The sequence below is a fragment of the Dipodomys ordii genome, unplaced genomic scaffold (assembly GCF_000151885.1).
Source record: "Dipodomys ordii isolate 6190 unplaced genomic scaffold, Dord_2.0 Scaffold12, whole genome shotgun sequence".
NCBI classification, from domain to species: Eukaryota; Metazoa; Chordata; class Mammalia; order Rodentia; family Heteromyidae; genus Dipodomys; species Dipodomys ordii.
The window spans coordinates 3,137,117-3,160,091 of record NW_012267228.1 but is presented as its reverse complement, the minus strand read 5'-3'; the positions used below and the strand labels follow the sequence as shown (position 1 = coordinate 3,160,091).

The 22,975-nt window shown below is 55.9% G+C and overlaps 2 protein-coding genes across 5 annotated transcripts in view; both read right to left on the bottom strand.

The window, feature by feature from the left end:
• Nucleotides 1–613: 613 nt before the first annotated feature.
• Nucleotides 614–11,782, bottom strand: Sec13 (SEC13 homolog (S. cerevisiae)). The gene is made up of 9 exons (XM_013010557.1): nt 11,690–11,782; nt 9,573–9,617; nt 7,323–7,438; nt 5,483–5,634; nt 5,042–5,175; nt 3,583–3,716; nt 3,225–3,348; nt 2,068–2,214; nt 614–1,011 (listed from the first exon to the last, which is right to left on the bottom strand). Exons 1-9 carry the CDS (start codon nt 11,690–11,692, stop codon nt 898–900), a joined length of 969 nt encoding a protein of 322 aa, XP_012866011.1. The 5' UTR covers nt 11,693–11,782; the 3' UTR covers nt 614–897.
• A 5,213-nt stretch (nt 11,783–16,995) lies between these two features.
• Nucleotides 16,996–22,975, bottom strand: part of Atp2b2 (ATPase, Ca++ transporting, plasma membrane 2) — a 59,036-nt gene continuing 53,056 nt past the window's right edge. Inside the window, exon 22 of one of the 4 annotated variants that reach the window (XM_013010388.1) lies at nt 16,996–18,057. In XM_013010388.1, coding sequence (XP_012865842.1) covers nt 17,746–18,057 — 312 coding nt within the window. In that variant the 3' untranslated portion in view covers nt 16,996–17,745. The remainder of the gene's footprint in view (nt 18,058–22,975) is intronic. The other 3 variants (XM_013010389.1, XM_013010391.1, XM_013010390.1) reach the window with 3 other exon arrangements.

The following is a 22,975-nucleotide window of genomic DNA, read 5'->3' as shown; positions in this document are numbered from 1 at the left end:
GGGGGTCTGTGGTGGGCACAGACCTTGGGGGCCAGGGAGCGAGCGGGTCAGGACCGCAGCACCAGCTTTCCTGACTTCCTAGGCAGGCCTCCTCAGGGAGCTGGGGACCCCTGCTGCATGGCGTGAATGAGGTGGAGCAGGAAGGGGTGGGTGAAGCGAGGCTCGCCATCTTGGACCCAGGATGCTCTTTCCTGGCAGGCCTAACACCAAGGAGCAGGTGAACTCCCAACTGTGGCACCCGTAGCTCACCCACACCTGTTCTCTGGGGTGTCCCCAGTGCATAGGGGTGCAAGCGCAGTCCTGCTGTTCAGGGTGGAGCTGGAAGAACTCAGTCCAGTCCAACCAGGCTTCTGTTGTTGTTGTGCACTCTGGGCCTGGGCACTGGCAGCATTTTTGCTCAATGCTAGCACTCTACTACTTTGAGGCATAGCGCCACTGCTGGATTTTAGGTGGTTAACTGGAGATAAGAGTCCCATTGCTTCTGCTGCCCAGGCTGGCTCTGAATCTGGATCCTCAGATCTCAGCCTTCTGGGTAGTTAGGATGACAGGCGTGAGCCGCCGGCGTCCGGCTGCCCAGGCTTCTTTATGGCGTATTTGGACAATGCAGGAAGGATTATAAGCAATATGGTTTTATTTATTTTGGAAACAGCTGCCCCCCAATAATGCTTAAACCCAAAGACACATAAAAATGGCCAAAAAATACTTTAAAATAATAGATTAAGTCATTTGTAGTTTCCTCTTCCTAAGACAAATGCGCTCACCCGTGGAATCGGGTGGAGGCAGACGCCGTCTGTGGCGGCATGTGATTACTCCTGGGCAGGGAGTCTGGGTGGAGTCAGTGGCTCTTCTCCTGGGTGGCGGAGGTCCTGGAGCTGCGGGTGGCAGCGCCAGCCCGGGTCACTGCTCATTCTGCTGGCCCTCTGTGACCGAAGCGGACACGGACCCCTGGCCCTTGTTGACATCACTGATGCACACCCACTGTCCGTCCACTGACTCTTTCCACAACGTCACCTGCAAGGTGCACAAGGTCTGGGTCCTCACCTGCCCCTGGTCCCCGCCGTCCGGCCTCCGCCCACCTGGGACTACTAGGCAGAGGCCCGCGGCAGAGCAGCACTGGGGTTGGCCTCAGTGGTCACGAAGGGACGGGGCATGGAGATGCGGGCATGGGAACGGTGTCAGCCAGACTCAAGAGCTGCCATGATACATGTGGGGGTCGTGTGCGGGGTGTGCGACCATTATCATGCCCACTCAGGCTCCAGGGCCCATTCCTTCCACACCAAAAGTTACTGCAGAAGTGGTAAGAAGGGAAAGCTTTGTCTCTGGAGAGTCTGTAACTAAGAAAGTGGAAAGCCCCTGAAAAGAGGGGGTCAGGGGGAGTGGGTGGTGGCCCCTGGCCCTAGTACCCCAGTGCCATGCTCCCCAAATCAGTCTGCAAAGCCGGAGGTCTGTCCCACTAATCCACTGCCCGACATCTCCATGACAACAAGGGAGTGCAGCCCACGAGAACCCTCGTATTAGCCCGGGAGGAAGAGGAAGGAGAGCAAGCAAGGAAGCAGGAAAGGAAGGAAGCAAGCAAGAGGAAGCAAGGAGGGAAGGAAGGCATGAAGGAGGGAGGGAAGAAAGGAAGGAATTACAGCACCATGCTAAGCGCAGTCCCTCAGTCACAAAGGAGAGGCGTTTGTGAGCTCAGATGCGCAGGCAGATGCTTAATGGGATGGAGCGTGTCTGGCGGCTGGCACGTGCAGATCCGTTACACGTGGTGACAATGCTCAGAAAGGCCCTGGCGCGTGCTTGCTGCTCTCGGCAGCAGCCATGAGTCCCACACTTTCCCCTCACTGCCCTCCTGCCTGTGTGGGCTTCGAACAGCACCCTGAAGGTGCTGAGTGGTGAGCGGGACGAATGCAGAGCAGAGCGGGGCCTCACGTAGCCTGAGCTGCCTTCCAGTGCTCAGGGACACAGTGTCCACGGGCTGCGACAATGACGCAATGGAGACATGCTCAGCCCAGCCCTCCCCCCGGGGAGACATGCCTGCGGCAGGTCTGACCACCCCGCCCCAGGGCACTGTACCTTGTTGTCGCCGCCCGAGACAGCCAGGATGTTGGCAGTGATGGACCAGCTCACGTGCCACACCACGTCGCTGAACTTGTGCAGCAGCTTGGGCGACCACATGTTGCCCGAGGCGTCGTCGCAGGTCCAGATGAACACCCGGCCGTCCTGGGGGCAGAGGCCTCTGGCGGTGGGTGACGCACACAACACTCTGCCTGCCTCACGGCAGGCCAGGGTCTCCCAGGTCCTTGGCTCCCTGGCTCTGAGCGCGGATGGCGCTGCCAGCTCTCCCTTGCTCTGCCTTCCCCGAGCCCCCCCCCCCGCCCTCCCCTCCGCTGCCTCCGGACCAAGCCTGGCTTAGGATGGACAAGCGGAAAAAGGAAAACCCCTTTTGAGCGTTTGTGCCTGCACTGGGGCTTGAGCTGAGCTTTCTCGCTTAAGGCTGGCACTCTACCACTCGAATCACAGCTCCACTTCTGGCTTTCTGGGGACTGATTGGAGATGAGTGTCACACGGGGCTGGGAAGGTGGCTCAGTGTGGAGTGTTTGCCTCACATGCATGAAGCCCTGGGTTCCATTCCTCAGCACTACATACACAGAAAAGGCCTGAAGTGGTGTTGTGGTGAAGTGGTAGAGTGCTGGCCTTGAGCAGAAGGAGCTCAGGGACAGTGCCCAGGCCCGGAGTTCAAGCCCCAGGACTAGCAAAAAAAATAAAAAGGGCGCCACAGCCATTCCTGCCTGGACCGGCTTCAATCCTTGGTCCTGGGAGTTCAGCCTCCTGAGCAGCTAGGATGACGGGTGTAAGCCACTGGCACCTGGCTTCCTTTGAATGTTAGAGCTCAGTCCAACTACCAGAGGCCTGGCTGGTGCTGTGTGACTCATCCCCAAGCTCGGCCTTGCCTTCCATTTGCGCCGTGTCTGGAGGAGGCGCTGCTCCGCGCCTACAACACGCAGCACCCCCACGGGAGGAAATCTGGGCTGAGCCTGGCCCTCTTGGCATAATTTTCCCTCCCTGGTGTCAAACCACCTGTGCCCGGCCTCACCACAGCCTGGTCCCCATGCTCCTCACCCCCACCCCCCACCCGAGGGTCCCCAGGGCCACTGCCCGCCCTCCGCCTGCAGTGCGCCTCCCCCCGGCCCACGGCAGGGTGGCCGGGGCTCCCTGGGGCCGGGGCTGACCTGGGAGCAGCTGGCGATGGTGCTGGTGGGCAGGCCGATGGAGGGAGCCCAGGCCACGTCTCGAACCCAGTCACTGTGGGCCTCCAGCTTCTGCTCCTCCTTCCACTGGCCGTCCTCCTCTTCCCTACAGGGGAAGGACAGAGGGACAGTGGAATACGGCCGTGCACCCAGACTCTGCTGTTCATTTCCCCTAGGAAACGCTGTCTCCGCAGCACCAATAGCAAATGGCCGGTGGTAGAGGTGCCCGAGGAAAGGTGACGGGCTGCCGCCGTGCTCGCAGCAGCGGGGGAGGACAGCGCCCCCTTCTTGTGGACTGTGGCGGGGTGCGATGTCCCCGGAAGCCCGCCCGGCCGCTCACCTCCACAGCTTGATGAGGTTGTCACAGCCGCCCGAGGCAAACCTCTTGATGTAACTGGGCTTCTGGCCTGATGGCTGGTCTATGAGGCTCCCAGGGACGACAGCAGGGGCCCAGCTGACGGCATTGCAGCCGATCTGCGGAGAGGGAGGTGCGGTGCCACTGCCGTCCCGCGCAGACCAAGGCTGCCATGCGCATGACCGGGTCCTGTCAGGTGGCCGGTGTGATGACCACCTAAGTCCCCTCAAGGAGATTGCACTGCCTTCTCTACAGCGTGCATTAAAGTGGGTTCAAAGGTGATTCATTAGACTAACAATGGATTTCCCCTCAGAAACCTAAAGGCCAGGAAGGCACAGAATGATGTGTTCAAGTCCTGAAAGCAAGCAACTGCCCACCAAGATCATGTGTCCAGCAAGAGCAGATGCCAGGAGGAGGCATGCGCACTCTCTAAGGAACGCACGACCACCAGGCCGCTCCAGAGGTCATTCAAGGCCGTCCTACACGGAACACACAGAATACAGCAAATACAGTAAGCCAGAGATGAATCAGATGACATGAACGAAAAACAGCCAAAACACTCAGAACAATCAGAAGCGAAATAATGTGAGGTTCAGAATTCAATCCCTAGTGCCATTGAAAAAAAAAAGTATGTGTGTGTGTGAGAGAGAGAGACAGAGAGAGAGAGACAGCATGCTACTCCTGTAAAACTACTGGACTTTAAAAAATAGGGCTGGGATGTAGCCCAGTGGCAAAGCGCTTGTCTAGAAAGTGCAATGTCCTGGGTTCAATCCCCAGTATCAAAAAAGAAAAGACAAATAAATAAAGATGTCTGTGTGCTAATGAGAAGAATGCATTTTTCTGGGGGCGATTCCAGGCCAGTGCAGGTCCTGGCAGATGCGTCCACATGTTACAAAGCAACAGGCCCTACTGCTCAGCAGCCGCTGTCACTGAGGAAACACTGGTGACCCTACGTAAAAATGTGTGTTCTGTGACAGACAGAAGCTTCTGCACACTGAGGCCTATCTTTCTGCGGGCATGCTCTTCTGTATAATCCCCCCCGCCCATCAGATCCTGGGTCAGTGTAACACATGTTCACAATGTGCTGCCAGCAAAGAGAATGGGCTGACACGGCACCGCAGCTGGGCCAGCTGTCAGAGACAGAGCTGTGGAAAATTCCAGGACGCACACGAAGTACGAGGAAGCCTGAGCTCCCTCGAACCTTGGTGCCTTGGAGATGCCTAGGAAGATGGGGACTCAAGCTCAACAATGCTTTCTGTGACCCTGCTCTGTCCTGGGGGTCCCCATGGCATCCAGGGCCGAGGTGGCCCCTGCTGCCCTCCTTCAGACCAAGGAGGCGTGCCAGCGCCCAGCCCTCTGCAGCCCACCACCCAGCCGGGCCCCCTCTAGGGAGCCAAGCAGACGCGCATCCCGCACGGCCCCCACGAGAGGCGGCCGGGCTTACGGTATGGGCATTGCTGATCTTCTTCACTTCCCACTGGCCTTCCCCGGCGTAGGTCAGCAGGGAGATGGCCCCGTCCGAGCTTCCGCAGGCCAGGATCAGGCCATAGTCATGGGGGGCCCAGCACACAGAGTTCACTGCAGGGAGCGGAGGGACGCAGTGAGCAGACATTCCTTCCTGCTCAAGGCTTCACAAACTTCCCCAAACAACCCCAGGACTAGGCAGCAGGCAGTGGGCATTCTGTCAGTTACGGACATGGAAATAACCTATTAATCATGTGATCGCATCTCCCTTACTAAAACCCCAGTGGGAGGAGGACAGCCTGAGACCGAAGGCTGTGACGGCGGTGAAGGAATCCATGGGCAGCAGTGGAGGCTTCGGGCCTGGCCAGGACGGAGGCCCTTCCCGCCCGAGGCCTGTGGCGCGCCCGCCCACCCGCTGTACCTGACGAGTCGTGTCCGGCGTGCTCGTGAGTCTTCTCCCACGTGCCATTCTCCTCTTTCCAGACGATGACCCTGCGGTCGTAGGAGCAGGACGCCAGGACGCTGCCGTACATGGGGTGAGCCCAGGCCACCTGCCACACTGGGCCCTCGTGCCTGCAAGGGAGGGGGTTGGCTCAGAGGGCCGGGGCGCCCACCCTGCCAGGCACTGTGTAGGGCAGAAATGAATGGTCTCCTTGGCAGGCTGCTGCGATGTCTGCCCAAGAATTTCAAAAGGAGAGCCACAGGACACGCGGCTCTTGCTGGCTGGCACTGGCCGGCACTGGCTGGTCAGGCAACCTGCACTCATGGCCTTTGGGCTCCCTGTGCCTGCTAGGCAGGAAGGCTGCTTGCTCGGGTGCAGCGGGCGCAGCCTGTACCTGCCGGCGCCGCACCGGAGCGCACCAGGAGGCCTGCCCCACATGCTCAGTGAACACCCGCTTCCCAGAGGCCCTCCTCCACAGGAGGCAGCCTGGTTTTCCAGTGCCATCCCCACTGCCTCTCATAAGGTATGGCCTGCGCCTCTCCCTGGCCTTGTTCATGCACATGGGCCAGTACTCAGTCCATACTCTGTAAGCAGCTCTGGCAGGGAGGGGTGAGCGCCTTCCCATCACCGGCAGCTTAACTGGGGTGAAAGCAATGGCGGTGTGGTCATGCGTGCTGGCGTGCGTGTCATCCCTGGGCTAGCTCGCATCCTCTGAGCTCAAGGCTCAGCCTCACCGTGCAGGCAGCTAACCTCACCTGGCAGCTCTGAGCAGCTGTGAGCACAGACACCGACTGACACATAAGGCGCCTTTCAGACCCACTGTCCCAAAGGAGTGACTTCCTTTGTTTTTTTTAATTCTGAGCAACTACCCGGATTCCTCCTTTGTTTTGAGACAGGGTCTCCCTGTGTAAGCCAGGCTGGCTCAGATTTCACAACCCGCCCGTCTCTGTCTTCAGAGTGCTGGGACCATGCGCACGCACCATCACACCTAGCTTTGCACCTGTGCAGCCTGCTCACCGCATAAACCCTTTTGGGAATCCTTCTGTGAAGGAGGCTTGCGAAAATCCCACTATCTTGAAATGTATCCAAATGTTAAGAAACAATGTATAAAGAAGCAATAGCATGAAGCAATGAACTTGGGTGGCAGGTCTTATTACCTCGTGCAATTTCAAAGTCCTGATGTGTTTCAACATTCCGTGTATCAATATTCTGAGACAGCCGAACAACTAATCTGAGAACTCCCATCACTAGTGTGTGTGACAAAGAGATAGGCACTACAAATCTGCGGCTTGAGGAAGTGCTACACGCAGAGAACACACACGCCAGAGCGTCTCCCCGCCGCGGCTCACCCACTGCTGAATCTGTCCAGAAAGCCCTTGGATATCCGTGCAAACCGGGTTACAAGCCTCAGCTAAGAGAATAGCTGCAGATTGGGGAGGGGGAGAAGTGGCCGTGCAGCCGAGCCTCCGGACCCCTCAGCGTCCTGCCTTGGTAGGGACAAGGGAGAACTGACCATCTGCAAACGCCTGCCAGGCACAGGCAGGACGGGACTCAGGGAGCGCTCACCTCTGGTGAGTACAGCGGGCTGTGGCGCCCAGCCTGACAGTCCTGCTCCCCAGGAGGGAGGCAGACTAGCCCTGCTGCGGCCGAGCACAGCTTCCTGCCCTGCCACACTGTGTTCTAGTGGACTGAGCGGCAGAGCTGGTGCTCACACCTGGCTCTGCCCATGCCGTGAGCCACACTGCTGCTGCAGGTGCAGGGAGGCTGGCACGGAGACATCCATTCTTCCCTCACCTCCCAGAGCCCCGCCGCCACCTACCCTCGGAGGTCGGCGATGAGAATCTGCCCTCCGTTGCGCACATCAAAGATCTTGACAGACCTGTCAGAGGAGCAGGTGGCCAGGCGGGTGCCATAGTAGTCCATCTGGGCATCGTGCTGCAAAGAGAGGACAGCGTGGGAGGCGGCTGCGGGCTGGGCCGGGTGTGGAAATCAGTCTCAATGAAACACCACCACCAGGCAAGAAGGGAGTGTGGCAGCCTCCGCCAGCCACTGTCTTCCTAGTTAAGGCCATTTCTTCTTTTTGTGGCTGTACTGGGGCTAGACTCGGGGCCTAGCACTTGCTAGGCAAGCACTCCACACTCGAGCAGCGTCCCCAGGGGGTGCTGTCTAGCCCTGCGGGTTTTACAGACCCTGCACAGGTGCCTTCCAATCCCGCCGAGGGGCATGGGGAGGGGGGGAGGTTGGGAGGGGGGAAGCTGACCTAGACACCCTCTTCCTTTGGGACAGGCGCTGCAGGCTGCCGTGGGAGATGCCCTGGGACAGCCCAGCCACAAACCAAGGCTGATGCTGAGAGCTGGCAGGTCGTCTGGGGTGCCCTATGGGCTAGACACAGGGCTCCTCCACAGAGGCCCTGGATCCTTTGAGCACAGTGCTGCTAGAACTTGACTCCACCAACGGGAGCAAAGCCCTGAGCGTCACTAAGGGACCACGTTCTCTGATGTGGGGTGCCTGCTGCCCCAGCTCTACCCCTCCCTCCTGCTGGCTGGTGTTTCAACAAATGCCACTCTCCCCGGTCATCCCTCCTTGGGGAGTTCAGTCCCCAGGAGCCACTGTTACCTTTCAAAGGAAGCTACTGCCTTGACATTCCGTTCTCCCCTCCCTACCAGGACGCCTCTGACCCTCCAGCTGCCGCTTTCTTGCAAGGCTGGCACGGCAGTAGACTCCAAAGTCCTTGTCCCAGAGCAGAGCAGAGCAGAGCAGAGAGGGGCAGGAGGGCGAGAGTACCTGAGATCTAAACGCCCCATCTCCTCAGCTTATCTGCTGTGAACCTTTGACCTTGAGTTTCCTCATCTGTGTGTATGTTGCTCTGGGACTTGAACTCAAGGCCCAGCACTCTACCACTTGAGCCACAGATTCACTTCTTTTTGTTGGTTAACTGGAGAGAAGAATCTCACACATTCTCCTACCTGGGCTGGCTTTGGACCGTAATTCTCAGATCTCAGCCTCGTGAGTAGCTAGGATTACAGGCATGAGCCACCCGTTGGGTTTATCTTAATGGGGCTTGTGACTGTATTTGCTTCTAGGGGAGTTGCAGTGTGGCTCAACTGTTCTCAAAGCCTAAGCAGCAAGCAGCGAGCATGTCCGCGGTCTTCCCATGAAGAAACTGAGGCTGGCTCTCAAAAGGACACTCAGACCTTATCTTCCGCCCCGCAGGACCACTCAGGGATCACTCTAACGGGTGAGCTTCTCGGATACTCAAAAATACCTGCTGGGGACAAGCTGTAAGGGCAGGAACCCTGAAGGCAACACTAGAGCCACCTGGCGCGGCTGTGCTCACGGGCTGCTGGGGCAGCCTTTCTGGATAGGGACTCTACCATTCCCCAAAGCCCTGCCAACTTAGGCTGCAGGCTCAGAGGCCTGCTCTGGCCTGCTGTCTGCACTGGTCCCAGACAGCTCTGCCTCAGCCTTCCTCTGCGGCTGCCCTCTAACATCTGCTGACTTTCTTCCCAATGGGACTAAAAAGTGATAGGAAGAACTAAGTGCTGGCGGCTCACACCTGTAATCCTAGCTACTCAGGACGCTGACATCTGAGGTTGGTGGTTCAAAGCCAGTCAGGGAAGAGAAGTCCTTGTGAGACTCTTATCTCCAATAAACTACTCAGAAAAAGCCAGAAGTGGCGCTGTGGCTCAAATGGTAGAGCGCTAGCCTTGAGCATAAAGAGGCTTGGGGACAGCATCCAAGCTCTGGCCTCAAGCCCCAGGACTGGCCAAGAAACAACAAAAAAATGACAGGAAGCTCTTCGTCCTCCTGGCCACAGTTCCAGAGCACGAGGCTCAGTGTGGTGCTCAAAGACCAAGGGCCCTAAACTACACACAACCCCTAAGGTTCCACCGCAGACACTGTCAGAGTCCTGCCAACGGAGGAGGATGGCAGGGACGGTGTCCGCATGCCTGAGGCTACAGCATGACTGGCAAGCACTGCAGGGCTGTGCCTGCCTCATAAATGCCCGACAGGAAGGCGTCACGAAATGCCCACACGCACAGCCCAGGACGGCTGACAAGATACTTACAATCATGTCCTCATGGGACGTGTCCACAGTGTTAATTACCGACACCTAGAACCAAAGACAAGGTGGCAAATTATCTGACAGGAGTTAGAATGCAGTCATCTCATTACAGCCACAATTGTTCTTCAACCTGAGGGTGTGTATTTGTTCCCTTCCTCATTCCTTCCACACAGAAGAAACTGACCATTTGACTATTCACTGAGTGAATAAATGAACAAAACCTGCTTTTTTTCCCCCCCTCACTCAACTACTATTCTCTTAAATTCTGGGCTAGAAAAAAGAACTAAAAAGAAGGTTTCAATATGGAACTGATATTTCTCCCCATCCCCTCCACTTCACCCTTCCTAGCACAAATCCTCATTACAAAGTCCAACTTTTCAGGACCAGGAATGCTTGCACACACCTGTGATCCCAGGACTCAGAAGGCTGAGACTCATCTCCAATTAGCCACCAGAAAACCAGAAGTGGCACTGTGGCTCAAGTGGTAGAGCACTAGCCTTGAGCTGAAGAGCTCAGGGACAGCACCCATCCCCAGCATTCAAACCCTACAACAATAACAACAACAAAAATTGTGCCAGCTGGGCACCGATGATTCACTCCTGTAATCCTAGCTATTCAGGAGGCTGAGATTTGAGGATCGTGGTTCAAAGCCAGCCCGGGCAGCAAAGTCCGTGAGACTCTTATCTCCAATAAAAACACTAGAAAACCAGAAGTGGCACTGTGGCTCAAGCGGTAGAGTGTTTTTCTGAGCTGAAGAGAGCAGAGACAGCACCCAAGTCCAGAGTTCAAACCCCATGACTGACCAAAAAATAAATAAAAAAATTGTGCCAGTCCTGGGGCTTGAACTCAGGGCCTAGGACTTTTCCTTGAGCTTTTTTTGCACAAGGTTAGCATTCTACCACTTGAGCTATACCCCACTTCCAGCTTTTTTGGTAGTTAATCAGAGATAAGAATTTCACAAACTTTCCTGCCTGGGCTGGCTATGAACCTGGATCATTACAGCTCATCCTCCTGAGTAGCTACGGTTATAGGTGTGAGGCACCAATGCCCACCTGGGAAGTGATTTTGTATTTTATTCATTTATACCTTTTCTTTCCAGTTAACTAAAGATAAGAGCTTCATATCACATTCCTGCTTCCCTCTGGCTTTGAACTTTGATCCTAAACTCAGCCTCCTGCATGGCTAGAATTATAAGTGTGAGTCACTGGCTCCCAGCTTTGAATTTGCTTCCCCCGCCCCCTTGCAGTACTGGTACACGAACTCATAGACTCACATTTTTGCTTGGCTTTCTGGTTCATGGTTGTTGCTGTACTACTTGAGACACATCCCGCTCATGGCTTTTTGATAGCTAAGAAATAAGAGTTTCTCTGATTTGTCTGTTTTGGATGGCTCTGAACTATGATCCTCAGAATTAGTAGGATTATAGGTGTGAACCACAGGCACCTGACAGGTGGTTTTATGGGTCACCGAAGGGACCTGGAGAGAACTGCGTGTACTTCTGACACTGTCAGCTGAGTGAGCCTCACTTCTCAACACTCAGTCCTGATTTAAATTCCTTAGCATATGTCCTACTGCGCACCTGGAGATTGTCTGTTCGTTGTTAATAAGTAGTACAGACAGTCCCCCCTCCCGAATCTCACAAATTATGAATCAATGCAGAATATCGAGCACGAGAGGAGCAGGGCACAGGCGAGGAGAGGGATTGAACGCCCAGCCCCGACTTCCCATTCATTCGCTCAACGAGGAAGAGCGCTGGGAACACCACGGAGATCAGAAACCGCTCAGCGCCCGTCCTCGGGCACCCCTCTGCTCGTCTCTCCACAGGTCCCGGGGTGCCCACTCACGTCGGGCTCGGGGAAGGAGGGACGCAGCAGGTGGCGGCGCCGCTCAGCAGCCGGGCGTGAGCAGCGCGGGCCGTACGAAGCGCCTTTCCGTCTGCCTCTTTCCCCGCTGTACCAGGAAGTCAGGGCGGGAGGCAGCGGGACGGAGGCGGCCGCGGCGAGGCCCGCCGTCCCGGGAGGGCCGCAGGGACGGGGCGGTGGGGGGCGCCGCCTGGCCTCCGCCAGGGCCTGGCCTCACCGCGGCACAGAGACCACGGCCGGGGTCCCACCAACACTCACCATCGCTGCGGTGGCGCCGACTCCCGGTTTCAGACGTGGCAGCTCCCGGCGGCGCCTCCGGACGGCTCACTTCCGGTGCCGGGCTGGCTCTCCGTCGCGCCGTTGCTCCGGAGCTTCCGGGCGGCAGCACACCGGACCCACACAAAGGTTCCGGGCTTCCCCGAGGCCGCGCCCTTTCTTCACAGGCCCGCCCATTACAGACCACGCCCCCGAGGAGGGCACGCCCCTGTGAGGCCCCGCCCCCAGCGGCCGCGGACCCAGCCCGACCCGCGGGGTTGGGATTTTGTTGCCATGGCGACCCCGGTCCTGGGGCTTTGGAACCCGAAGCTCTGGCGAGCGGGCCGCCCTCGCCTCCCCGCGCCCGGGCCACCGCCAGCTCCGCGGGGCCCGGGGTCTGGAACCCAGCGAGCGGTGGTCGCCGTGGAGACGTTAGGACTCCCCACTCAAGGGCAGGCCTCAGGCCGCACCCCGGCCTCGCTCCCACCTCAGCTCAGGATTAGGGACGGGAGGAGGGGTGCGGAGAGCAGAGCAGGCCGCGGGGCCCCATGGGAGAACCTCTGACCTTAAGGGTGACAAGGTCAAGTCACTTCCATCATTTTCCTTCAGTGGAAAACGAGGACCGAGAGCATGTTAGATAGATGAGCAGAGCACACAGGGGAGGAATAATTGGAATAAAAGGCATTTCCTGTGCAAACAAGGGTGTTCAGGGAACGGAGAGCCGGGCACCAGTGCCTCACGCCCCGGAGGCTGAGATCTGAGCATCGTGGTTTGAAGCCAGACTGGGCAGGAAGGGCCTTGAGGCTCTCACTAACAATGCACCAGCAAAAAAAGCCGTAGTGGAGCTGTGGCTCAAGTGATAGAGTGATAGTCTTGGGCACAGAGAGGCTGAGGGACAGCGCCTGGGCCCAGAGTTCAAGCCGCAGGATTAGAAAAAAAAGAAACCTGTAGGCAGCAAAGGTTGGTGATGTGACGTTTTGTACTTGTGGCAGTGCCTTGGCCGCTGATTGTTCAGAGTAGGGGCGGCCTGCCCTGCAGTACTGTCTCTAAAAGCTGGTGCTGAGATTCAGTGAGAAGACCTGGAATTGGGTGCACAGAACTCCCAAGTGTGGGATCAAGGCTGAAAACGGTGCCTGGCTCTCGCATGCTGCTTTTCCACAGTGCCTGCTCTGTGCGGGCTTGCAGAGGTCAAACTCCAGCCTCCCCTCTGCCTCATTTCGCCGCAGTGTCCTAGTTCCCCATCCCTCCCTTTCCTTTATTCCAGACCCCAAATTCATGTCTTTCTTAGCTTTTTCCCACATGTGCCTCTACCTCCCGGCCACCTGCCTCTGACCTTCTCCTGAGCCCCCGTGCCCCAAGCCTTCCTTTTTGAGATGTTCAGCCAGCCCTGGTGGGTTTGTGGCTCACGGCTGTTAAACTTGCCACCCTCCAGAGGCAAGGTGCCTTTCCCAACCACACACTCGACTTCGCTGAGTTCAATCCACCAAGGGTGGATTCCCCGCTGTTCTCGGAAAAAGGTCTTGGGATGGGTACCGTGCCTGCGTTTCCACGTGTGCGTTTATTATTATTGCTCAGTTATAGTGTTGAAAGGCAGACAAATCCCATTCATTACAAATAGCACAAGCCAGAGATACAGAGAAATAAAGAGTGTACAATAAGAGCACAGTCACTTTCCAGTCCCAGAGCTCTCCCCCACCCCCAGAGCCCTGGCAGCTTCGTGGAAGCTGCATTGCCTCCTCGCTCCTCTGTGATAAAAGATGTGCAAGTAAGAGTTAGCCAGTGTGGGGACCCCAGAGGGGACAGGCTGGGGAGGAAGAGCACCACAGACGTTACAAAACACACCGAGGGGCTGCAGGACGGTCCAGAGCAGCCTGGAACCTCTCCTTTTTGGGAGGAGGGAATGAAGATGCTGAAGACCCGGGGAGACCCTGACCCCAAAACAAAGTGGAGGGGCTTGATGCCTGCCAACTTCCTGTTGTCTGATCCTGTGGAAGGCCCTGGAGCACCCCCCGCTGCTGGGTATGTACAGAGTATGTACTAGGGTGGCAGGTAGAGGTGGAGGGAGAAAATGGGGGCCAGGATGAGGGTGCTGAGACCATCCAGACAAGAATTGTCTGCATCTTCTAAAGGGCTGAAGCTCAGAATCAAAGAACAAGTAGAGGTGACCCCAACAAAACAAACAAACAAAGGGCGGATGGGAAAGGAGAGGCCGGCAGTGTAGCTTCTATGCTGGGCATTGTGGGACGGCTCTCGGGGCTCCAGCTCCAGGGGAGCCCTTCTTGCCCATGGGGACAAGATGGAGGGAGGGGTGACCTAGCACAGTCTTGGGAGGTGACTCTGGTCCCCAGACTAAGGTGGAGTGAGGGCTTGCTGGCTTCTGACAGCCTCGCGCCGTACGGGGATGGCCAGCGACTCGGGGTGACCGTTCTGTCCCTTCTGGCAGGTGCTCTGCACGTGGTGGTCCCGAGTAGGCAGTAGTGACAGTGGGGGGAGACAGGGCACGCACAGTGCTGGGGCTCAGATCTGGGGTGGGGAGTGGGGCCGAGCGTAGAGGACTTTGTAGAATCTGAGCTTTCCCGTCAGAATAACTGACTTCTGCACAGGAAGAGTGACAGGGGCTCGTCTCCATCCAGTGAAAGATTCTAACGTGGGGGTAATGACAGCTGGTACCAGAGCCACGCTGAGGAGAAGAGGAAGCCTGGAAGCTGGTCCCTCCATGAGGGACGACGGCTGGGGAGGAGAGCAGGGTGCCAAGGAGGGGCCGGGAAGACAGGCTGTGAGCCCCAGCCGGCTGTGGGACAGTCAGCATCATCAGTCCCTTCTCAGTAGCGGGGTGCCCCCTTCTCCCTCTATGCTGCTGGGGCGGGGCGGCAAGGGACTGGGACAGGGCGGTGGAGCAGTGGCAGCTCTTCTGAGTCTGGAAAGCCCTTGCTGAGGGGCGGCTCCCGCTCCCTGCTCCTCGACAGGCCGCTGACTGGGGTCCCGGAGTGCGGCCCTGGCTTGGCCCTCTTCCTTGGGATAAGGGGAGATGTTAGAGTTGAACCCCAGGGCAGAAAAGAAGGGGGCATGGTCTCCCTAGAAAAGAGCTTACCTCCCAGAGAGCAGCTTTCCTAGATTTTCTTTCTTTTTTTGTTTTGCTTTTGAAACCACAGACAGAACCACCGCGTGGGGCGGGAGGCCAGCGGCTGGAAGCATTAACCATTGCATAGTATTAAATGAACAGAGACGGTGAGTTCTTTATTTACAGTTATTGTCTAGATAAAAAAATTCATAAAAACAGATGAATGGTCATAAATTATTGACCCCCTAATGGGGTGAACTGCCAAAACGTACCCCATGCTGCTAGATAACAGGACGCAGAGTGCAAGCTTTGTGTACTACAGTGAAGACCGACACACCGTTCCCTGTGTGCGTGGTGCACACGTGGGTGGATGTGTGCAGGTGTGTGAACGAGAGGCGTCTGCGGGTCTGTGTGTGTGCGCACACGTGCGTGCACGCGTGTGTGATCAACCATCATCCTTGACAAAAAGAGACCGCTAGCAAGGGCGCGGGCCTCCTCGGTACCTTCTGTGGCTCCTGTCCCCCCGGGCTGGCTTCCGTGTTCCTTGCGTCTCAGCTCCAAGATCCTAGGGAACCGGGGGTGTTGTCGTGGAATGAGGTCACCGTGCGTGGAGACGTGATCGCGGGAAGAGAAGTGCAAGAAAAGAAACTCCAGACACAAAACGGAAACAAGCCACCGTGTTCAGTTCCAGGGGCGCCCAGGTTCCTTTCCTTCCTCAGGCGGGGGGTGGGGGCTGGCTTTGGTGGTGTTTGTAGTAGAATCCAATCAGCAAATCCAAAGGCTGGTGTCCCTCTGGGACTAGGTACATTCGGAGACCTTCGCGTGACCTTCGGAGCCCTTCGCGGCCTTCCAGTGGTGCTCTTCACCCAGAAGGTCTTCCTTATAGGAAGATTTTGCCAGGTGGGATGGGCTGACTTTGAACTCCAAACCCATCAAGTTTTGTTTTGTTTTCTACAGCTGTGCAGACGTGGCCCTCCCAACTGACTATGGCTCTTTTCCCGGGTGGCTCTCATCTGGTGAGCGGAAGAGTCCTCTGGCCTGGGGGGGGGGTGGGGCAGCTGTGCGGAGGGTCCGTGTGAAGAATGGATTTTGCAGGCGAGGTGGAGTGTTTGGTTTTCCTGGAAGCATGGGACATTATCGATCATGGTATTCAAAATGTCTTTTGCACTGTACAAGTTTATGGAAAAAGATCGTATGCTGAAAAGTCTCAAAGCAAACTTTGTATTAAATACAAAAGTTCTTTTATGAAAAAAGCTGAGACCCACAAAGTGCTTAGCAGTTAAGAAGCTGACAGACAATTAAATAAGCTCTTATTAAGTGAGATTACTAGTGCCGTTATTGTCTGGGGGGTGGGGCGGGGATAGCCACCTTTTCTCACCTGTGAGATGGGGAAGGAAGGGTGCAGAATGGCTTTCTGTCTGGGAAAGCAAGACTTGTTGTTAAAAGGCTACAGTATATATTGTGACTACAGGAAGACAATTTGGTTTCTTTTTTAAAAAAATCACACTGAATACATCTCAATATACACATCATAAGGTTCATTCGGATCTAAATAGTGCAGAGAAGGCAATTCTTCAAAAATAAAAAAGCAGCAAGCCATACGCCAATGCTCATCCCACAGACCAACAGCTCTGCTGGCCCTCTCTCTCTCTCTCTCTCTCGCTCGCTCACTCTCTCTCTCTCCTCTTTCTTTATAAGAAATAAACTAAATTCCTAACTAAAAAAAAATCAACACAATAGCATTTATATCTTAACACTACCTCAACCTCTGGATAGACAGTGCCAAAGACAACTTGTTTTTTTGTTTTTGTTTTTTAACGCTCTTGGTAAACTCAAGTGAGTTTCATTGAGAGAAAAGTCTTCCCCTGGTGCTTTGCGGGGATCCGCACGTGTGCTGGGTCCAGGAAAGCTTCTCTCCTCTTCTCCTTCGTCTACAGAGCGGGGTGTGTGGGGGGGGGGTCGCGTTCCTCCACATCTGGCTTCTGCCTGAGCTTCTTGTGGTAGTGACGTCATTGAATGGAAATAGCAGGCAAAAAACATGGCCATTGTAAGAAAATCAAGAATGCAATCCAGGGTAAATGTCTGTTGGGGCTGAGCTGCTCTTAAACTGTACAAATAGCCAAAGATGTTATCTACAGGGTTGTAAACAAATTACATTCTTCTTTTTTGTTTTGTTTTTTTTTAGGACATAAATAAGTTAAAATAGAGCAATTTAAGCAGAAACAAGGCAACATGCCGGCAAAGAAACTTTATAGATCCATGTATATATATTTATATAATATATATATATCTACCTATCTATATGGACGTATTCAGTCTTGGAGGAGCATATGTTGATATAGATAAACAAAGAAATGGATATAACCTCGTGAGTGTCTATGGATTTCTTGGGTTCCATTGGTGCTAATCTACGAGGCAAGTTAAACTCTGCAATTTCGAAACAAAAAAAAGTTATTAAATTAATCTATACAACTGGACCCATGCTGTGCAAGCATTTTTTTTTCTCAAAAACTCACAGATCAGTGAATTGGATAAATAGTCTCAGAAAAGAGTCTTGTTTGCTGTTCTCACCTAAGAAAACAAACCACCCCTCCCTCCTCAACCCCTCCCCCAGAACCAACCGTGGGGGGGAGGACGGGGAGTGTCCAGTACATTCATGCGTGGGGGAGGGGGGAGCCGTGGTGGCCGGAGCAGGTGCACGGCTGGCCCCATGTCTGTGGGTGGGGGGGGAGTCAGGAAGGGCTTGTTCTGGGACAATCCCACTTGTTGGCTCCTGATGTCCCCCCCCGCCCCCCAGGGGACCCTGCCCCTTGCAGGGTTTGAAAAGAGTTCAAACAGCATGGCAGCCAGAGAGAAAGGGTCTGTGGGTGGAAGCTGAGTCCCTCTCAGGTAGCTTTCCTGCTCTCGCTCCTTGCTGTGCGGTGAGTGGTGCCTGGGGCACTGCCCGGAGGCGGGGGCAGGCGGCAGGCGGTCCTGGAGGACGGGCCTGGGGGCTCAGCTAAAGCGACGTCTCCAGGCTGTGGATAGGGCTCCCTGGACTTGAAGAGGTAGCTGATTTGCTCGTGTCGGTGGTCAGGTTGATCCCGCTGTCGATGGCGCTGTTGTTCTTGTTGAGCGAGGACGGCGGGCTCGAGTTCTGCTTGAGGGCCCCATCTTCTTCCAGGTCGGTGTCGTCGATGAGGGGGATGTGCGGCTGGGGGTCTTCGATCCGGAATTCGGGATGAGCCATGAAGTTATGGATGGAGGTTCGAGACTCAGGCTTTTCTAACCCTTCGTAGAGAGAGCTACGGAACGCCTTCACCACTCGGATCTGCAAAGGGAAACACGTGACTCGGGGTGGGGCAGGGCCTGGCCTGGCCGGGACTGCAGGTGGCAGGTTGGGGGCATGGAGGAGGAGAGGGCAGGAGGAGGGCAGGAGGAGGGCTCAGGACAAGCAGGCTGCAGCCCGCAGTCAATGGTGTGATGGAGGGAAGGGAGGGGAGGTGTGGGGGGGGAGGTGGGCTCAGGTGGTGCGTCCATGAGTTTGGGTTTTGAGTGGCTTTGGTTTGGGCCAGAACTCAGTTATTAGTACTATGACGAAGGTGCTGTGCACAGTAGCAGAAGGGAGTTAGAGTCCACTCTGGAGGGCACCCGACCTAAGTGAGAGACTTCAGGAGAGCCTTGTTGATGTTAAGCCATGTTCAACCTTGCAGCAAGTGGGGTGGGCTGGGGAGGGAGAGGCTATTTGAAAGCAACTTACTCTTTAAAAGAAAAAAAACAAGCATACACACAATTAAAAACAAAACAATGAAAACCCCCAAAGCCCAACCAAATCACACAGAGCAGGTGACGGTGAAGGTGACACAGGCAGGGCACGGGGGAGGGAGACAGGAGGGCACATGGAAGCAAAGCGGTAGAGCGAACCAAGCAACTCGGGGCTTCCGAAGGGCAGAGCAGAGGCAGCCAGACAGCACGGGGCGGGGGGGGAGCATGCCACAGTGGGTAGGGTCAGGAGCCACACGGCACACACACACACAGACACACAGACAGACAGACGGCCACACTGACACTTGGATGCCTGGACAATGTGAACAGAGGTCGGTTTTTGTACCCAGCATTTCTTTCCTTCATGCATTTGGGAGGTAAACACTCGAGTATAGACTGAAAGCCCTGGCCAGACAAGGGCACTTGCTTTTCTTTTTTTTGGGGGGGTCCCCTATTTCCTGGGGGGAAGGGGGAGAGGTGCTTTGTCTATCTCTGGATTCATGCTTTAAAAATACAAAACCAAACAATGAGGCCAGAATCAGATGGCCAGACCCAGCCCAGGGGGGTTGGCTTGGTGAGGATCTAGGTCACAAGATGGTATGTCTTGCTGTGAACCATGGGTCCTGGGCCTCAGTTTTCCCCCCTGAAGAATGGGAGCCTGCACCTGGGTCTCTGAGGCTGGAGGACAGAACTAGACTTGGAAAAGGAACAGCAGATGCTTTCGCTTGGGCTGTGGCCAGCCTGGCACCTCTGGTGGTGCTCCGTCCTGCCTTCCTGGGGGTAAGGGGAACAGTAGTGTCTCTGTCCTGGGGTCTTCTCAGCTCAGAGCAGAGAGAGAGGTGGGGAAGGCAGGTGGCCCTGAGTGGTGGGGGCTGAGCTTGGGTGGCTGAGGCGTGGGTCTCTGGGCTGGGGCAGGAGGTCCTTGGGGCAGCAGGGGCGGCATGAGGGGGTGTATGGTCGTGTGGAGGTCCCGGGAATCCCAGACTTGAGCTCAGCTAAACCCATGGGGATTCTTCTGTGGAGCACGGTGAGGGAACCCCTTCCCCATGCAGGGAAGGGTTTAGATGGCTGTGCGGGATGACTCTGTCTCTGCTGAGGCCTGAGACTCCTCTTTTTCTTTCTTTTTTTGGTCAGTCCTGGGGCTGGAACTCAGGGCCTGGGCATTGACCCTGAGCTTCTTTTGCTCAAGATTAGCACTCTATCACTTGAGTCACAGCGCCACTTCCGGCTTTTTTTCCCCTCCGTTTATATGGTACTGAACCCAGGGCTTCATGGATGCTAGGCAAGCACTCTACCACTGAGCCACATCGCCAACCTCCAGGTCCCTGTTTCTAAGGCTCACTGAAGGCGCCTCTGCCAGCTAAGCCAGAGGGCAGACAGCTCAACTTGATCGTCACCAGTCAACGAGCTTGGGTTTGTGCAACATTCTAGGCTGTGATAGTGTTTTCCTGCCAATTAACTTCCCTCCTTTGCTGTCAGGCAGTAGTGATTAATTAGCTGCCTTCCGCTTGTCTTTAAAAAAATTAATATCTTTAAATGGTTGGGGTTTCAATTTAATATGTATATACATATATATATATATATATATATATATATATATATATATATTTGTGCTGGTACTTAGGCTTGAACTCAGAGCCTGGGCATTGTCCTTGAGTTTTGTTTTTTTGTTTTTTGTTGGTCATGGGACTTGAACTCTGGGCCTGGGCGCTGTCCCTCAGCACTTCAGCTCAAGGTTAGCGCTCTACCACTTGAGCCACAGCGCCACTTCCTGCCCTTGAGCTCTTTTGCTCAAGGCTAGCACTATACCGCTTGAGTCACAGCTCCATTTCCAGCTTTTGGTGGTTAACTGGAGATAAGAGTCTCACAGACTTTCCTGCCTGGGCTGGCTTTGAACTGTGATCCTCAGATCTCAGCCTCCTGAGTAGCTAGGATGACAGGCATGGGCCATTGGTGCCTGGCTCAATACGTTAGTTTATAAATGTAATGCATCTGATCAATGTCACTCTCCCCGTCATTCTTCTATAAGGCACCTCTGTCCCTTGTCCTTTGTGCTGAAGACTCCGGGGAGCCCAGCCCCACTTGTGGGAATCATGCTTTAAATAAGGGCAAGAGGAGCCAGCCGGCCGGTGCCTCTGTCCTGATTCTTTGTATGGTAGAGCCACTGTCGATGCCCTGAGCTACCTCTGCCAGACTGCCTGGTCCTGCCTCTGCAGAGGCGACTATGGCTCTGGTCTCCATTGCATCTGAATACGTGGAAACCAAATAACATGAAAAAGGCACGGAGGCCTCAGTGTCCCCATCTGTCACATGGGGATAATGACCGCTGTGCCTGTCCGGCCCTAGGGCTCGGCACAATGATAAAACAGGGGCTGGAGAAAGCACGTGTGTGGGTGTGGGGGGGCGGGGGGGGGAGGAGACATGGTAGGCCTCTGTCATGTGACTGACAATGCAGGGGAGACACACAATGAGATGGAGCCCTCCGCCCGCCCTTTGGCATGGAGACAACAGAAAGAATGAACTGTTGGGACAACGCTGTGGGGCGAGACCGGTGGGGCCCTGCCAGGCGCCTCAAGTCTACTTCGTTCTCTGCGGCTGAAATAGAGAAAAAAAATCTAAGCAGAAAAAAAACCCCACACTCCCAGACGCTTCCTTCTCCCTCCCTGCCTGGCATAAAGGAGGTATTTGGGGCAGAAGCCGCGTTGTGGGGAGGGGGGGGGGACAGGAAGGGATGGACAGGAAGGGAGCTGGCGGGTAAGACTGCAGACATTTGGGTTCATCTATCTATGCACGGGGCGGGGAGCCCTGGGCCCTGCTGAGATGGGTCCCCACATACTCGAATGTTTACCCGGCTTCAAGGAAGCCAAGAGGCTGGGTTTGATTCACATTCATTTCAGGCTCAAGGTTAAAGACTCACAACCTCTTTTAATTTCACTCTCTCTTGCTGAACTCTGTGTCCAGGGTTGTCTAGCCCTCTAGGGAAACAAACACAGGGAATATTCAGACAGCGGGGAGGTCCGGGGGGCCCTCCCCCCAAGTCCTGAAAGCCATTTGTGATTTTCTTACCAACCCAAGGTCATACTAAATTAGTCACCAAAAAAACCCCCAAACACCCAAACAAACGCTAAGAGCGCCCAGCTTTCCTTCCTGGCTCATTCTGTCTGATTTCTCTCCCTGACAGCACCAACTCCTCATCCGAGGACCCTTAGAGCCCAGAGTCTGAAGGGGGTTGCGGGGTGTCCTGCATCTTGAGGCATAGCACCCACAGTGTGGCTCGGGGGCCTGCTCTACTGGGTCTGGAGGACTCTCCCGGATGGAGGACCGCAGACTTGCTAAGGCCAAAGACGGCTGAGGAGGAGTCAGGGATCTGAGGGATCTGAGGCAGGAGAGACGGGGCCCTGGGTGACAGGGCTGAGCGCCGTCCGGGCGCCTGCAGGTGGAGGCTCGTCTCCCGGTTCCTGCAAGGGGAGCTGAGGTCCCTGACCGGCACCGCCTTCCCTGGCCTCCACACCCAGGAGGCTCCTGCTCCCTTATGAGACCACAGGCCTGGGACATGCAGCCTCCACGCCCAAGGCCTGCGGACCCGCCCAGGACGAGTGATGAGTTGGGGTGTGTGGGGGAATAAGAGGGGCTTTGGAGACAGACCTGCTGCTCTGACCTCCCGGCCCGACCCTCGCCTTCTGTGGCCTGCACGCTCTCCGCTTGGATTTCGGCTGTGAAGGGGAGGCAGCTCTAGAAACGCTGAGTGTGGCTCAAGCGTGTGCCATACGGGGGGTGCCAGCGAACCCCTGGGAAAAGCCAACTAGCTTTTGTGTACGTGGGTGGAGAGGAGGGTGCCAGGTCCTTCCTGGGCTCCCGGGACCTGGCTGACCACACATGCCACTTCCGATGGGCACCTGTCTGCCGTCATCGTCATTGTCGGTGCTGGGGGTGGGCGTGCGGGCTGGGCAGGGTTTTCCTCACCTCCCTCCGTGTCAGGAGTTAGAGTCAGCCCCAACGCAGGCTGTCCTGTTCTAGGCCTCTGGGGTCAACTCGATAACTCAGGGGCCGGGGCCCGGGCTGGGTTCTTTGGTAGCTGCATAGCCGTCTGCTCTGCTACAGACCCCAGACGATCCCACTCAGACTGTGGGTGCCACACCTGTGTCTCCCCACCCCCACCAGACTGGTCGGCCTTCTACAGCATGCCCTCAGAGGGGAGGAGGACTCTCGGCTTCTGTGGAACCTGGCCTGTTACACACAGGGTCCTCTGTGTCCCAGAGACCACAGGAGGTGACGTTTTAGAAACCATCCAAGCAAAGGACCAGGGGACATAGTTAGCATTTGCACGGTGGCCATGGTGATCCCAAAGTGTTTGCTGAAGCCAGAGGGGGTGGGGATTCGCTCCAGGAGGAGCCAGAGCCCCTGGCAGGGGGCTGCTCACGCTCTCTGTGAGACCCAAGGAAGGGTCCAGAGACGGCCTCTGCCCCAGTGCGCCTCCAAAGGCA